Source organism: Loxodonta africana, chromosome 25 (genome assembly GCF_030014295.1).
Source record: "Loxodonta africana isolate mLoxAfr1 chromosome 25, mLoxAfr1.hap2, whole genome shotgun sequence".
NCBI classification, from domain to species: Eukaryota; Metazoa; Chordata; class Mammalia; order Proboscidea; family Elephantidae; genus Loxodonta; species Loxodonta africana.
Window position 1 is genome coordinate 16283153 of NC_087366.1, and position 16818 is coordinate 16299970.

The 16818-nt window shown below is 37.1% G+C and overlaps 1 protein-coding gene across 1 annotated transcript in view; it reads right to left on the reverse strand.

Annotated features, from left to right (window-relative positions):
• Window positions 1-16818, reverse strand: part of HMCN1 (hemicentin 1) — a 551217-nt gene that overhangs the window by 341129 nt on the left and 193270 nt on the right. The window contains exons 5-6 of the mRNA XM_064276506.1: window positions 9276-9447; window positions 6983-7089 (exon numbers count right to left, since the gene is read on the reverse strand). Of these exons, the coding sequence (XP_064132576.1) occupies window positions 6983-7089; window positions 9276-9447 (279 nt within the window). The remainder of the gene's footprint in view (window positions 1-6982; window positions 7090-9275; window positions 9448-16818) is intronic.

Genomic DNA, 16818 nt, shown 5'->3' on the forward strand with positions numbered 1-16818 from the left:
ATTGTTAAAAAGTAAAGACGCCACTTTGAGGGCTAAGGTTTGCCTGACCTAAGCCAGCAAATCGCCTCATATGCATGCAAAAGCTGGACAATGAATAAGAAAGACTGAAGAATTGATGCCTTTGAATTATGGTGTTGACAAAGAATATTGAATATACCATGGACTACCAAAAGAATAAACAAATCTGTCTCGGAAGAAGTACAGTCAGAATGCTCCTTAGAAGCGAGGATGGTGAGACTTCATTTCACATACTTTGGATATGCTATCAGGAGGGACCAGTCCCTGGAGAAGGACAGCATGCTTGATAAAGTACAGGGTCTATGAAAAAGATGTACTGACAGTAGCTGCAACAATGGGCAATGATTGTGAGAATGGCACAGGGTCAGACAGTGTTCTGTTCCATTGTACATGAGCTCGCTATGAGTCAGAACTGACTGGATGGCACCTAACAGCAGCCAACAATACAAACTACACACGAAAAAATGCACATTTATATATACAAGTGTACAGGTAGCTTTTAAAAAAGGAAGCATTCCATTTGGCTGGCAGGCCAAAATCACTGGGAAATTTTCCAGGAAAAATCTACTATAAAGCATTGCATTGACTGAAAAATTGAATTACTACCACATCTAACCATTTAAATACCATACCTGGTATAGTCTGCAGGTTTATTGAAGGGAGCCACCAGGTGAGAATAATTGGAGGCCAGCATAAAAATCTTCCTGTGTGGTCCTTTGTAGATTTGAGGTTCGTTTAACTATGACTCCTAAACAAGCTTTTACCACTTGAGTATGATTTCTAAAATATTCTTATCCTGTTGAAAAGGTATTAGTAGGCTCTGACAGCCAACATAACTATCTAAAACTAGAATATTTCTACTAGTCTCAGAACCTCAATATAATCATGTGGCTGTGCACACCTCCTTCTCCACTTGGAAGATTATCTAAGGACAGTTTATCCAAATTTACTTAATGGAAACATACCCCACAGAATGTGTTAAATTATAATGATCACACTGATAATCCTAGACTAATAAAAGACACTTTGTACCACCTAAACCCATTGGGTGCTGACATTTATCTAACTTCTTTGCAATGATCTTTCTTCCCTTAAGGGGTAGAGTACAAAATTTGGCCCCAGTGTATCTGTGGTTATATTCAAATACTCTACATATAGATATAGCTGCCTGAATGGAAAATTCACACTGCTTCTCAGAAATAAGATCCAGGATTTGTAGCTTCCCTACAAATGGAAATCCAGGGATGTAAAACTACCTTCTTCTCTTTTGTTTTCAATAAAACTTTATGCTTTTTTCAGTGACTCCTTTTTAGCACGCTTTTATCAGCATCAGATGCAAACGAAAACATTGGAGTCATTTATATGAACTATGCAGATGAGTGGAAACCCTGGTGGTGTGGTGGTTAAGTGCTACGGCTGTTAACCAAAAGGTCGGCAGTTCGAATCCTCCAGGTGCTCCTTGGAAACTCTATAGGGCAGTTCTACTCTGTCCTATAGGGTCACTATGAGTCGGAATCAACTCGATGGCAGTGGGTTTGGTTTTGGGGTTTATACAGATGAGTTGACTCATTTTCACTGTTTAGTGAGAGCACCCTAATACATCACAGTAAAGCACTTACCAGGGTTTCAGAGGGAAACCACAGAAAAAAAATAAACTGCACTTCTCTAGCATTTTAAATCATGGACACATTATTTAAGTGTTGTGCGTCAATACACCAGCTGTCAGCTAACTACACCAACTCTCCTGTCTGTTTCCCTAGATCAGCAGAATAAATACTATATATATATATTTATATAGCTCTTCCTCAGGCACTGCAGCATATACTAGTAACAAAGTCTGATCTTATATTAAAATAGAGAAATAAAATGTATACAATAATAAATGTGATATAAAGGAGAAAGTGATCTATGTCAAAACGAAGGTAAAGAAACATTGCAATAGAAACTCAGAGGGAAAAGAGATCATTTCAGATGGAAAAGTCAGTAAAGACAATGAAAATGTTGCCATTTGAGCTGGGCCTTCGGGGATACTTACAATTCACACTGAGAGGAAGGGCATTCCAGGCAGAAGGGCTAGCTTGAGAAAAAGCACGGAGTAAGAGAATGTGGGGCGGGTAACAGAACAAAATCATATTTGTCTAGAATGTAAAGGCATGTGATGGAAGAAAACTAGAAGATTGGTTGATTTGGGTGGTCTTCAAATGCCATGTTAGGTCAAATAATAGATTATTCCCCATACTTGGGATAAAAAACTGCTATATTAAACATTCGGAATGCCATTATTAATTCCACTGATAGAGCAGACATTTTCCAAATAGCAGAGTACATGGGAGATAGCACCAGGGATAGGCTATCTAATCTTGGACATTTCTCTTCTTGAGAAAAAGCACGTGTAAAGTGCTATCATTCATTAGCTGTCCACAAGGGAGCTCCAAAGTCAGCAGCAATACTTATGGTAGTTGATTCAGCTCAATTTCTTTTGCATCAACCTCATACATTCTTTTGGAATTTCATATAGGAACAAAAGAAGTTTATTTTAACTACCTTTTTTAAATTTTATTTATTTTGTTGTTGTTGTTGAGAATATACATAACAAAACATATACCAATTCAGCTGTTTCTACAGGTACAATTTAGGGACATTGATTACATTCCTTGAGTTATACAATCACTCTCGCTTTCCTTTTCTGAGTTGTTCCTCCTTCATTAACATAAACTCACTGCCCTCTAAGGCTCCTATCTAATTTTTTGAGTTGCTGTTGTCAGTTTGATCCCATATAGACAGTTCTTAAAAGAGCATAATGCTCAAGGCAGACCTTTTTTTTTACTAGTTAAGCTAAGCTATTGTTTTGTTTTAAGATGACTTTAGGGGATATTTTTGGTTTAAGGTTTAAAAATTATCTCACGGCAATAGTTTTAGGGGTTCATCCACCCTCCATGGTTCCAGAAAGTCTGGACTCCATGAATATTTGAAATTCTGTTCTATATTTTCCGCCCTTTTAGCAGGATTCTTCTATGGAGACTTTGACCAAAATATTCAGTAATCGTAGCCAGGCACCATCCAGTTCTTCGGGTCTCATGGCAAAGGAGGGATTTATTCATGGAGGCAATTAGAGCCACACATTCCCTATCCTCCTCCTGACTCTCCTTCTTCTGTTGCTCCATGTGAATAGAGACCAATTATTATACCTTGGATGTCTGCTTGCAAGCTTTTAAGACTCCAGGTACCACACAACAAACCAGGAGGTAGAACAGAAGCACTAGACATGTTACTAGGCCATTTGATGGTTAAGGTTGTGTGTCAACCTTGCTAGGACATGATTTTCAGTGGTTTGGCAGGTATGTAACTATGTAGTTTGGCAGTTATGCAGATGTAGTTATTCTCCATTTTAATATGGTATAATCACCTCCATGATGTGATCTGATGTGATTAGGCAATCAGTTATAAAAGTAGTTTCCTCAGGGGTATAGCCTGCATCCAATATGTAATGGACATCTGGCAAAGTTCACTGGCTTTTGCTCACTCTGGATCCTGCATCCAGCTCGTCATCATCTGACCTCTGTTTCTTGGGACTTGAGCCAGTGGCCTGCTGTATTGCCTTCTGATCTTGGGATTTGTTGGCCTCCACAGCCCGTGAGCCAGCAGCCTGCCATCTGACCTGCCAATCTTGGGTTCATCAGCCCCTGCAACTACATAAGTCAGGAGAAGTCTCCAGCCTGACACCTGACCCAAGGACTTGGGACTTGCTATCTTCTACAAGAGCATGAACTATTTCCTTGAGATAAATCCCACCACTTTATCCCTCTCTCTATATATACATTCTTTTATATATATATATATTTTTTTTTATATCCCTGATGGTGCAGTGGTTAAAAGCTTGGCTGCTCATCAAAAGGTCAGCAGTTCAGATGCACCAGCTGCTCCTTGGAAATCCTATGGGGCACTTCTACTCTGCCCAATAGGTTCGCTATGAGTCAAAATTGACTCTACAGCAATGGGTTTGGTATACATACATATATACGTGTAAATATGTACATATGTATGTATATAAACCAAATGCATATATATGTATATATATTTTATACATATATATATGCTCATATTTATATATGTGTATGTATATATATACATAAAACCCAAAAAACCAGACCCATTACCATCAAGTCAATTCTGACTCATAGAGACCCTATAGGACAGAGAACTGCCCCATAGAGTTTCCAAGGAGCAGCCATAGCACTTAACCACTATGCCACCAGGGTTTCCATATATATATATATACACACACACACATTTCTATACATGTGTATATATATATATATACGTATACATATGTATATATAAATCAAGCCAAGCAAAACCAGTGAAGCATATGTGTGTATATATATATCCACCCATATATGTATATATGTGTGTGTACATGTATATATATACATTTATATACATGCATATATGCGTGTGTGTATATATATACACACTCATGTATATACACACGCACACATATATATACATATATGCGTACATATGCTTCACTGGATTTGCTTCTCTTGAGAACCCAGCCTAAGACAGGCTAATTAACTGGGATGATCCACGAAACCATGACCCTAAATCTCCAAACTAAGGAACCAAATCCCATGATGTGTTTGGTTGTACATAAGCAGCCTCAGCAGCTACTCTTCTCTTGTTGTTGTTGTTGTTAATATACCTATCACACAGCTTTTGCCAATTCAGGTTTTTACAGGTGTACAACTTATTGACAGCAATTACAATAATCGGCTGTGCAACACTACCCTTGCTCAATGCAATTTTTTCATCACTGTACTCTGGTTTCTCTTCAAATCGTATACATCTTTTGCTTTTTAACTATTATTTTTAAGGGATTCCTTTTTCTAATTATCGATTAACATGTGCTTAGTGCCAGTTAAGTCTGTAGCACAGAACATGGCTATGAGCGGACACTGAGTAAATGTTTATTGATGATGACTGAATGAATAGGTGTAGTAGGCATGGGGTAGAACAACAGACATGTAGTATCTCTCCTCTAGGTGATATCTTTACTTAAGGAAATACTACAAGTAACAATCTAAATTGTCTGGAAATTAGTCCAAATACTTCACAATAAATTGGTAACAATATGAACCAATGGTATCACTTGCAAATATTTCACAATCAATAATGGATAAATAAATGTCACTGTTCAGGAACCAAGAACGAATTACCACAATGGAGTTGCTAACTCAGGACATTGCTGGCTTAGGTCATGCTTAGACTGATATAATTTGGGGATAAGGAGACACAGCACTTCTTATTCTCCTTCCTACCATAGTCACAGAAAGTCAGACTCAACACTAGTCATATTTTGGACAATTTGGTCAAAATAACTAAAACATCATGTCTGGCTACATTTATTTAAAATATCATAACAACAAAATATGTCATCTTTACCAATCAAATGCACTCAATAAATATTAAGCACCTACTACGTGCAAGGAACTTGAATAAAATAGGCAGATGGAACTATTTCTAGTCCATTCATTAAGAAGTTACCAGATTTTCTTTGTACCCACACCATCATCCCCTATTATTCACCTCAAAAAAATTCACATTACAGTTTCCACTTTCCCTACAGGACTCAGAATTCTGAAAATAAAAAACTAATACTTTAGGACTTGATCAAAGTTACAATGGAAGCTTTCACTCTTTGAACTGGGGAAGTTACTGTACGCATTCTTTAAAAAAACAACAAACGCTGGCTGACATGAAAAACTGGTGCCTCGGATTTATGTATCTTAACACCTCCATGCACTTTCACAGTGGCTCGATAGTTTGAATCATGACCCCAGTAATCCTATTTTATTAGGTAGGGGACAGTATATACTGCATGGGGTTTCTTCATTTGAGTTCTCCCAGAAGGATTCAGAACAAGTCTTTTATTTGTGAGGTGCAAGGAATGCTGGTAAAGGAGGGGAAGTGATAGAGGCAAATGACAGCAGCCAGTAACGGGTGTTTTAAAGCCTGCTCCCACTGTGGAAAACTGGAGCTTATTTCTGAGGGGACTGAAAGCTGCTCTTGAGGGGTGTTGATTCCCCACAGAACAGCCTTCCCTTATTCTGGGAAAATCTCCTCAGACACAGAGGTAAAGGTATTAGAGCTGGAAGAAGGCCAGAGCACGCTGAAAAGTCTAAGAAAAATGGATGAGACACTCACAACATCCACTACTGTGGGTCACACATATCATCTGTAGCAGAACTAGATCTCAGGTTTATAGTCTTCTGAACTTGGGGTGTATGTTCTTTCCTCCATACTGCCAAAATTCAGTGCTTTCTTAAAGTGAATATATGCCATATAAGATAATTTCTAGGATACAAATACCATTTTGTGTTAAAGAAAACAGTGAATCTAGATTCACTAAGTAACAACAGCCAACGCTACCTGAGGGCTTACATTGTACCAGGAGCTATGCTAAGTATTCGATGTGTGTCATCTTAATAGCACAGTTCTAAGAAGTAAAGGAACATTATTGTCATTCCCACAATACAGAGGAGGAAAACAAGGCGCAGAGAAGTCCTGTTCCCAGGCAATACAGTTTTCAAGTAGTAGTGTTAGAATTCACACCCAGGTAGTTCCACACCAGAGTCTACGCCCCTCGGCATTATTCTCTATTGTCTCCATTTCAGATTGTTTCCAACGGAAGTGAACAAATCAAGCAATCTAAAGATCTGATGATAGGAAAACTATTTGAGAACTGTGAGTGCTTCTTGTGGCATAGATAGCTTTCATGGTCATCAAAACTTAACACTACCAAATTCACTTGACCAAGGAACCCCTACAAATGCACTATGTGTATTGCTTTTTTATGAAAGGTGCTCTCCATGCTTATAAGAGCAGCTATAAACTACTGTATACACGTCATAGAACATGCCACACCAAAACAGAGTAGTAAGTAGGCTTTGTGAAGTAACAGTACCTTCACTGTCCACATTCCAGCTTCTGGCTCTTTTACATTCACCACCTTGGCAGAGTTATGGATATTTAAAAGCTCGTTCAGGCCAAATCCCTTTTTTATCAGCTTCCCTGGAAGACGGACATAAAGGAAACAAGCATGATATTTCTCTTTTTTTTTTTTAATGCATATTACCTAAATTAACACTACATAAATCTAAGAGCACAGTCTGATTTCAAATAAGAAGGAGGCATTTTTTACTGAAGTGTGCTGCAAACCAACCTGAAGAATTATTATTTTCTATCCCATGGCTGAAACGAAGGGCACTCTATTTCCACTATAAATTACCTATTATGTGTATGTGTGCCCATAGCTTAAAATGTTATTTTATTTGTATCTAAAATGTACTTGATTTTAGGGTTTCTGGGCTTTGAAACTGAAGCAACACGTTTCCATTTGTTATGCTGATTCGATCTTTAAATGAGAATTACTATCGGCAGACTGTGATCCTGTTTCCAAAGCCAGCCAAGATGACAATTACTATGGTTACTGAGAAGTTATGGTGCAGTCGCTAGAGACATTTAGATTAAATAGATGGCAAACACAGTAAACTGGAATAAATGCCTTTTTTGGAGATCATTCAGGACATTACTAACACGAGTATATCTTTGCACCAAGTACAAAACCCTAACCAGTTTTCCACCAAGTACAAGAGATGGCTTTTAAGGGTCATCATAATAACTGAGGAGGCAGTGTAACCAAGTAACACGATACCATCCCCTACTGACCTGAGGTTTATCTAAAGTAGCTAATAGTTGGGACTTATACAGGTAGGAAAGCATTTTTGGAATTAACCCATAGTTTACTCACTGGACCCTTGGCTCTCCTTTTGCAATTATATAAACAAATCAGTTATAACAATTCTATGTTTGTATCGCAAGTTTTACAATCATTGTATACTCAACGACTTTTTAACGGAGAGGAAACATAATACAATCGATACAGGTACTTTTAAGTATCCAGGTAGTACCAAACAAAAAAACCCAGTGCCGTCAAGTCCATTCCGACTGATAGTGACGCTATAGGACAGAGCAGAACTGCCCCATAGTTTCCAAGGAGTGCCTGGTGGATTCGAGCTGCCGACCCTTTGGTTAGCAGCCGTAGCACTTAACCACTACTCCACCAGGGTTTCCAATCCAGGTAGTAGAAGAAACAAATCTTTCCTGGGTAGCATGGACGTTATTAGAGTGGAATGCAGCTTCAACAGACAAATCTGTTTATGAGGCTAAAGCTGTGGCAGTCTTAAAAAAGGTTTTGCTTGTTTTTTAACTGAAGTTTCAGTTTGATTGCCAGTATACATGGAACCTCTGAGGACAATTTGAAAGGCTGTTTTCTTTTAGGTGTTAGTTATTTTCTCAGACTCAAATTAATGCAAAGTAAATTAAAGCATTTCTCTAATAAAAATATAAATTTCACTTTTAACAACTGTCTTCTGTAAACGTAAACCTTTCCAAGATGATTCAGTGAAAATTTAGACAGTCGTTTTAAAAGTTTTTTTTCTTAAAATTCATTTAAAAGTAACATAAAATACTGAATTGTACTGAATTACTTGCTATGAAATATTTTGAAATATTTCCTCATACGTAGATTAGGAAAATAAAATTTTAGGATCAATTTAAATATTATGTTTATTCATTAAACAAACACACTTATTGTTCAAGATATTCTTCCAGGGGTTAAGATTGATGAGCTGATGTTTAGTCAGTATTTGGTAGCCCCTCTTCTTCTCTGAATATTTACTGATTTTTTTAATAATATTTCTTTTTAATACAGTTCAGACTACAATTAATTTACTAAATCTGATCTGTTTAAGTCATTAAAACTTTTAGCTTTTTGAGTTTCATGTTACTTCAACAATAATTAAGACTAAAAAAAAATGAGATTTACTTTTTAAGCATCTTTGCTAGCCACTTCTGAATTTATTGAATTTTTTCATAAAGTTAGCATTAACTTGCCATTAGGAGCCCTGATGGTACAAACAGTTAAGCACTCGGCTGCCAACCAAAATGTTGGAGGTTCGAACCTACCCCAGTGGCTCCGTGGGAGAAAGACCTGGTAAGCTGAGCTGCTCCCATAAAGATTACAGCCTATGGAAACCCATGGGGTAGTTCTACTCTGTCACATGGGGTCACTATAAATCAGATTCAACTCAATGAATGGCACCTAATAACAACAACCTGCCATATATAAATGTGCAAAAACTATTTTGCCCTTCATGGCTTTTGTATTTTATCATATGAATTTAGATACTTCTCACCTAAAGGATTGCGAATTTCAATCACTGGAGAAGGGCCACTCAGAGACACAGTAACCTCTTTTAGGCTGGGATCAAAAGGAATTTGCCAAACGTTCACAGCCTGTTCCAAATGATCTGTGGATAAGAGGTGAACTTTGGAGGCCTGCACTGCTTCTTCTACCCATTTTAGTACCTGTAACAGACAAAGAGAAGTGTGAGTGAAATCAGAAGACGCTTACAGTCCTTTTACTCCCACCGCTGCTACTAGATGCAGCAGTCTGCGCTGGTTAATCACATGACTCAGATGCTTTCTGTACCGTGTGGGGTTTACTTCAGTCATCAGTGAAGACAGGACTTTTCCTGTGTCTGGTTATTGTAGCAGATTCAGAATAAAATGCAGATTCAAAATAAAATAGCCCACGCTCAAATTTCAAATTTCCTATTGGGATAAAACATTTAAAATGAGATTTTATCTACAGTGTCCAAAAAGCAGTAAGTGAAGCAGGTGGAGATATTACACACCATTTCTATTTCTCAAGAGAAATGAAAAGAACCTATTAAAAATCGTGGTATTGCCAATGAGGTGTGATCTCTTTTCCCTCCATTCTTTCTTTCTGGATTTCATTTCTTCCCAGAGGCAACTGACAAAAGACAGCTACTTCAGCAAGGTATCAAACCCAATTTTAGTAGATTGGGTGCTTTAATTGTTGAAAAATAATAACCAACAAAATACTCATTTTATGATAAAGTCAATAAGTAAGAGAGTAACTCGAAAGTAACTATTGTATTTAAAGAAAATGGAAAAATATTTCAGATTAGAAGGAATTTTAGTGTATTCTTGAAAAACCACCTTTGGGAAAATGTTAAGAATTTTGGTTACAAAAGGGTGTTCGCACCTTTATGTGAACAAGGAAAACTTGTAATTGACAGAAGTGGTCTGCAACAGCGAAGACAATTTCCTATTAGACAACCAGTGCATGTCTGCACTGGGACTGCTTAGCTGAAATTGCTACAATTAATTCTAAATCATGATAATCACTAATCTTCCACAGGTCTTTCTCTGATTCATATTTCCTTTAAGGCTGTATCCTATCATGAACAATTCCCCTTACAATTATACATGAGACACTGCATAAAACTGAATCTTAAGCTACTGTCAAGCTATTCAAAGTAAATAAAACATTTTTAAAATTTCAACAGAGACAGTCACAAATAAATGCATCAAGCAAGAAATATTCGGCAGTATCTTTGTTCTCTATAAAAGATATGTAAACAGAGAGAGAGTGAGCCCTGGCTGCTAGGTGGTTAAGAGCTACAACTGCTAACCAAAAAGTCAGCAGTTCAAATCCACCAAACGCTCCTTGGAAATCCTATTGGGGCAGTTTTTCTCTGTCCCATAGGGTCACTATGAGTCCGAATTGACGCAATGGCAATGGGATATATATATATATATATATCCCTCAGGTAAGGAAAGTGGCTAAAACATCTCATCTTATTAACAACATGAAGCAATTATGTTCATTCATTAAACAAATGTTTATTGTTCAAGGTACTATTCTACTAACCCAGGTACTAAATATTGAAGTGCTTATATTTACTCAATATGCAGTGACCCTCCTCTTCTCTGAATTAGTATTTGTGGAATTTTTTACACATATTATTTATTTTTAATATATCTTCCTGCTTTCCCTCCGAGGTCAAGAACCACATTTCCTATTTCTTTGTATGCCCAAAACCAGGTGGCATGCAATGTCAATGAAACTGGTCATGATGATAATAATAATGATTAACCCACTACCCATAATAATGATATCTTCTTAAATAAAAGAATGTTATGGGAATTCAGAAAACAGGTAGCCCTTGTTGGAACAATGTATGGCATGTGCCCCTCAAGTACTTGCCACATAGTAGATATTCCAAATGATATTAGCTTCCTCCCACCTCAACTAAATTCCCTTACCTTCAGTTTGTTGAATGTTTCAACAATGACTTCAGAAGCAAAGTGAAAAACTCCAGCCATGAAAGTCAGACAAAATTTTTGCAAATGAAAAAGTAAGGTAAAGGCATACTAGACAGACAGAGGAACTAAGTAAATGCATAGAAATAAACTCATTGCGTCGAGTTGCTTCCAAACCATAGCAACCTTATAGGACAGTAGAACTGCCCCAGAGGGTCTCCAAGGACCGTCTGGTGGTTTTGAACTGCTGACCTTTTGGTTAGCAGCCATAGGTCTTAACCACTGTGGCACCAGGGCTCCTCACAGATGAATGGAGCAGGAAAACCAAATCTATTACAATTAATTACCCCAACAATCAAATTTATATATACCTTCAAAATTTAACCTCATAAAGAACCTGGGATTTTGAACACAAAATAAAGTTAATATAATTGTCTCAAGAAGCAGGTGACATTTTTTGAAAAATGGATTCTGAGTGATGAATTATGCTAGAACAGAAAGATACGGATTTTTCTGCCTATCAAATCTGTTCCTATGTCTACTGAGGCCATGTAACTAAATATATATAACTAATATTTTACCATATATTTAACATATTTTAATAATCAGAGTGTTGACATGTTTATGTCTTATATGTGAAATTTGGCTGTAAGAGTCTACCTAACTCAAGGAAATGGAAATGATCAATTTAGGGGCTAAGAAAGCATTTGATTAATTTGACTGATAATAAATAACTTTGGAAATAATGTCTGATGTAAATACTGAAGAGGGCAAAGGACAGGAAGAAATCTGACAAATGGAGAGAACATTTGTTTTAAGAGCAAGACACTTAATGTGTTCATAAGTGAGTCTCGATGAAAAAGGGATTAGAAAGCAAGTACCACCCAGAATTATACGGTATCTCAAATCCAATAATGAAATGCAATAGTATTAAGTAGAAACAGAAGTGAATTTTTGCATCCATCCTTCTTTAAATTTACAGTACTATTTCTGAATGGTCCTTTAAATATATCTTCCCTTCAAGCCCAATGACAGCTTATACCACTGAAAATTTATCTTGTTGTCTATTGATTAGGCATTAAAATCACCAAGTTTTAGGCATTCTTATGAAAATGGAACCCCTTCTAATTTAAGTGCATTTTCATAATGCAAGTGTGTTCAAATGGTACAGAACATAAGTAGACTTTGCTTTACTCTTAATACCATTTCCAATACATCAACATTTATGAGGCTTTCACAAAGGGATTACCATGTATCATAACATAACTTGCTGAGAAAGACACAGTGCAGACTTCTGTCAAGAGTCTCAAATCACTTTTTTATTCACTTATAAGAACAATAAAATTGAAAACAGATGCAACCCATTTTATTTTTACACAATTCAAAATACAGATACTACCAACAAATGAATAAGAGTAGATCACTACAAGCTACAGAACACATCACAAATGAGGATTCTGATCTCTCAGATTGTCACAGTTAAGAAAAAGAAATCTTAATTTTTTAACTATGAAAAACATTCTCATGAGATGGGAAATGATCATCTATTATGACAAAAGGAATGAAACTGGAATGATGTGAAAGCCTTTGGATTGGTGTGTTTTTATCAACACAAGGACTTTTCAAACTGCTAGTGAACCATTTACTATACATTAAAAGCTTTCATGTAAAAATGGTTCTCTAATGATTTGTAGCTTATAACTGGAAAGAACCTTAGAGATTATCTAACCCAATTCCTTTATTTTATAGATGAGGAAACCGGTATTTGAAAGAGTTCTTGTACCTTTTAAATAGCGAACCGGACAGATTCTGGCTCAATAGTTATTTTTATATAAGTACACTGTATTCCTGAAGACATTCTCTTAAACATTCTGCATCCTAAGTAATAATCTATATAAAAACAAGTTCAAAGGTCTGTTCAACTTTGGAATGAGATGCTCATATCCTTTTAAAGCACAAAACCAGCATACATTACTATGTATTATGAAATACATAGTATTAAGTAGAAATGGAAGTGAAGTCAATTTTTGCATACATCCTTCAAGAACAAAAGTTGAAGAATAGCTTTGTTTGGAAAGGTCTTTCTTATGTAGTGAGTTATACCTAAATGGACTTCCCCAGGACATCCCTTGTCTTCTTGGTAGAAAATATGGCAAACACGATTTGGTGTTAAACCCAATTGGTAATTATGCATTTATTTGTATTTTTGTTGTTGCTGATCATCTGTTTTGCCTACTAAAAAGTAAGCTCCATGAGGGAAGGGACCATGCCGGATTTGTTCACCCCTATATCCCTTCAAAGGAGCTCTGGTGGTGCAATGGTTAAGCGCTTGGCTGCTAACTGAAAGGTCAACAGTTCAAACCCCCTAGCCATTCCATGGGAGAAAAGACCTGGCTGATCTGCTCCTGTAAAGATTACAACCTAGGAAACCTTATGGGACAGTTCTACTCTGTCCTACAGGATCTCTATGAGTGGGAATCAACACTTGGAACACATCAAAAACAACATATCCCTTGAACCTAATATAGTGCATGGCATATAATAGATTCCTGATAAATATATGTGAGATAAAGGGAGAAAGTGACGGAAAGAGGGAGAAAGGGAGGGGGAACTGTATATCAGATCTTTACTCTCAGAGTTAAGAGTGTGCCAAAAGCTAGCATTCTGACTCTGTGTTTATTTGTGACAGATTCCCTCTCAGCTCTGAATTTTCAGCACTAAAGCTGAGTAGAGTTCAACCTGTATGTGTCATCTTAAACGTGAGCAACAGGCTGTATTTAGAGTTTATTTATTTATTTAGTTCGTTAGCTTGGGATTTAAAAATGCAAGCAAGAAATCTTTGGAATTAAGCCAGTTTTTAAAACAAATGTCAAAATGCATGCTTCTTAGTAGCATTTGATTCCGATTTTTCAAGGTCAGTAATACTAGAAAATTGCTCAGAAAATGTATGCAAGGCTATTGTTATCTGACACCATTCATGGGGACCCAGTGCACGATGGGATCAGACCATTGTGATCCACAGAATTTTCAATGGCTGATTTTTTTTTTAATAGATCACCAGGCCTTTCTTCCTAGACTTAGTCTGGAAGCTCCACCGAAACCTGTTCAGCATCACAGCAACACACAAGCCTTCAATGATAGATGGGTGGTAACTGCACATGAAGTGCACTGTCAGGAATCAAATTCAGGTCTCTTGCCTGGAAGGCGAGAATTCTTCCACTGACCCACCACTGATGATAATCTGGTTGGGGATATAGGACAAACATGCATAAAACACAAACTAACTACCTCTTACCTTCAAGCAATAAATAAGATCAGAACACAAATGCCCAATTTATATTATTAAAATGTGATTCACTTTTCTACTTAAAAGGTTTTAATGACTCCCAGTTACGTCCATGGTAAAGGCCTAGCCACGGGTGTACCAAGGGTTGGCAGTGTGAGTAGTCCACGCTGGATGCAGGAAATAAATGGATGTGTTATCTGTAGAGAATTTTACTGACTGAAAGTTGTTCTGCCTTTACATACCACCAGGCCCTGGCAATTAAAAACAACATCAGTGATAAATCACTCCTTCTTGAAAAAAATCTTTCATTGATCTAAGTTCTAAACAATTGCCCTGATTACTGTTGAGTTTTAAAAAGGCATATGTAAGCTTCAAGGGAGCACATTTTCGTTATTTTCCCTTTAAGAAACACTGCATTCTACATGGAGGTTAATTCAGAGAACTCCCAGTTATACACGAGGCGCCTGACCGTGAAAACTCTGCTTCTCATCTTCACTTCAAGAGTAAGTATGTAGGGGTGCTGTACTACATATTTCTGTGTTTAAACAGTAGATTCAAAATAAGTCATAATAGCACAGGAGTGACATAATTTGATTCCATGTATAAAGGGTCACTCTGGCCTCTGAGTTGAAATTAGACAGTAAGAGTGCAAGGTCAGAAGCAGGGACAGCAGTTAGGAGACCACTGCAATAATCCAAACAGGAGATGATGTAACCTAGACCAGAATTTTGGCAGCGGCTCAGTGAAAAGTAGCTAGTTATGGATGTTTTTGATGGCAGAGTTGACAGGTTTGTTAAAGACTGGACGTGAGGGTCTGAGGATGATTCCTCAGCTTCTATTAACCGACACTAGAAAGACTGCAGAAAAAGTTGGTTTGAGGGGGTGGTGGAATGAGGAGGAGAATGTAGGATGCCATTTTCGACAAATACCAGGGTCGTCATGAGTAAGAATTGATTCAACAACAATTAACAACAAAAAAATTAGACACTGAGGTTGAACTATAAAGGAGACAGTCAGATATATGAATCTGGAGTTCAGTTGAGAGGTCCCAGTTGAAGATAAAAATGGAATTTAAAGACATGACACTCCCCTCGCAGCCCCTCCCAAACAAGAACTTAGACAAAAGGGGAAATATATCATCCTGTGAAAATAAACTTAGCTATCAGTACATAATGGCTCAGAATAGAGCCTTAGAACAAGTCTCCCCTTGTTCTGATTCCTGCAAACCTTCAGACGATGATTATCCCTCTTGTATGTGCACCTATAGAAAGAATGCACTAGTCATGCTGACGTGAATGCTCTAGATGGTGGCAACCAGATTTCTCATCAGAGATGAATGAGCTGGCATTCTGATTTTATCCATCAGTGCTGTCAGTTTGATTAATGACAGCCTGTTATACAAGGTCCTTTCTTAGAGCACTGACAAACCGAGTTTCATAGTTCGCAATTCCATTGAAGAAATGTCACCTTTCGAGAACTCGTAGGAGGGTCTCTCCCGGCAATACTAATTTGTATTACTCTTTGTGTATCAGGTACCTATTTAATTTGGAAAACTCTACAGTGAATTTTACCAACAGTAAGTGTTCATTAAACAAGTATAGTCAGTGACCCATTGTACAGATCATACATGCTCATGCTGAAGGTTTGCAAAGTAAGAAATAATTTACGTGTTATAAGAATTTTCAAAAACAGACCTGCTGGCAGAACTGAAGTTTTTACCCAGTTCATAAAGAATACAGGAGTTGGGAGAGGGGTTAGAAATTGGAAGGGCATCAGAAATTTTGGGTTCAGTGGGACACTAGATAGGTTGATGAAAAGAGTAGCTCTCAACTTCAACTGAATGAGCACCTAAAACTGAGGTAAAACTACCACGCCTCTGACATGATGAAAGGTTTCTAACGTGCAAACAGCTGAAAAAATAAGAGCACACTTCAGACATTTCTGAAGGGTGAAATCATTCCTGCTAGCTCTTTTAAACTGTCAAAGTGTATTTCATTAATTTATCTTCATAAAATTCTTGTGTGTCACAACTTCAGTGTGTTACAAATGATTGAGGAAATTTAGCTTGCCAGAAAGTATGCATTATTTAAAATAATAAAAATATAGAAGATTGACTTTATCATTCATGTCTCCCACTGGATCCTTTGTTGTTCGCTTAGTGTTTGGTTTTGTTCAGTTTTATTTATTTACTAAATACCTGTCTGTTTTCAAGTAGCCAAATCTCAGTGAGTTCAGCTGTCCCACGGAAACTCTTTATAGTTATAAAAAGGAAAAGTTGCAAAAATACATAAATACACACACACACACACACACATATATAC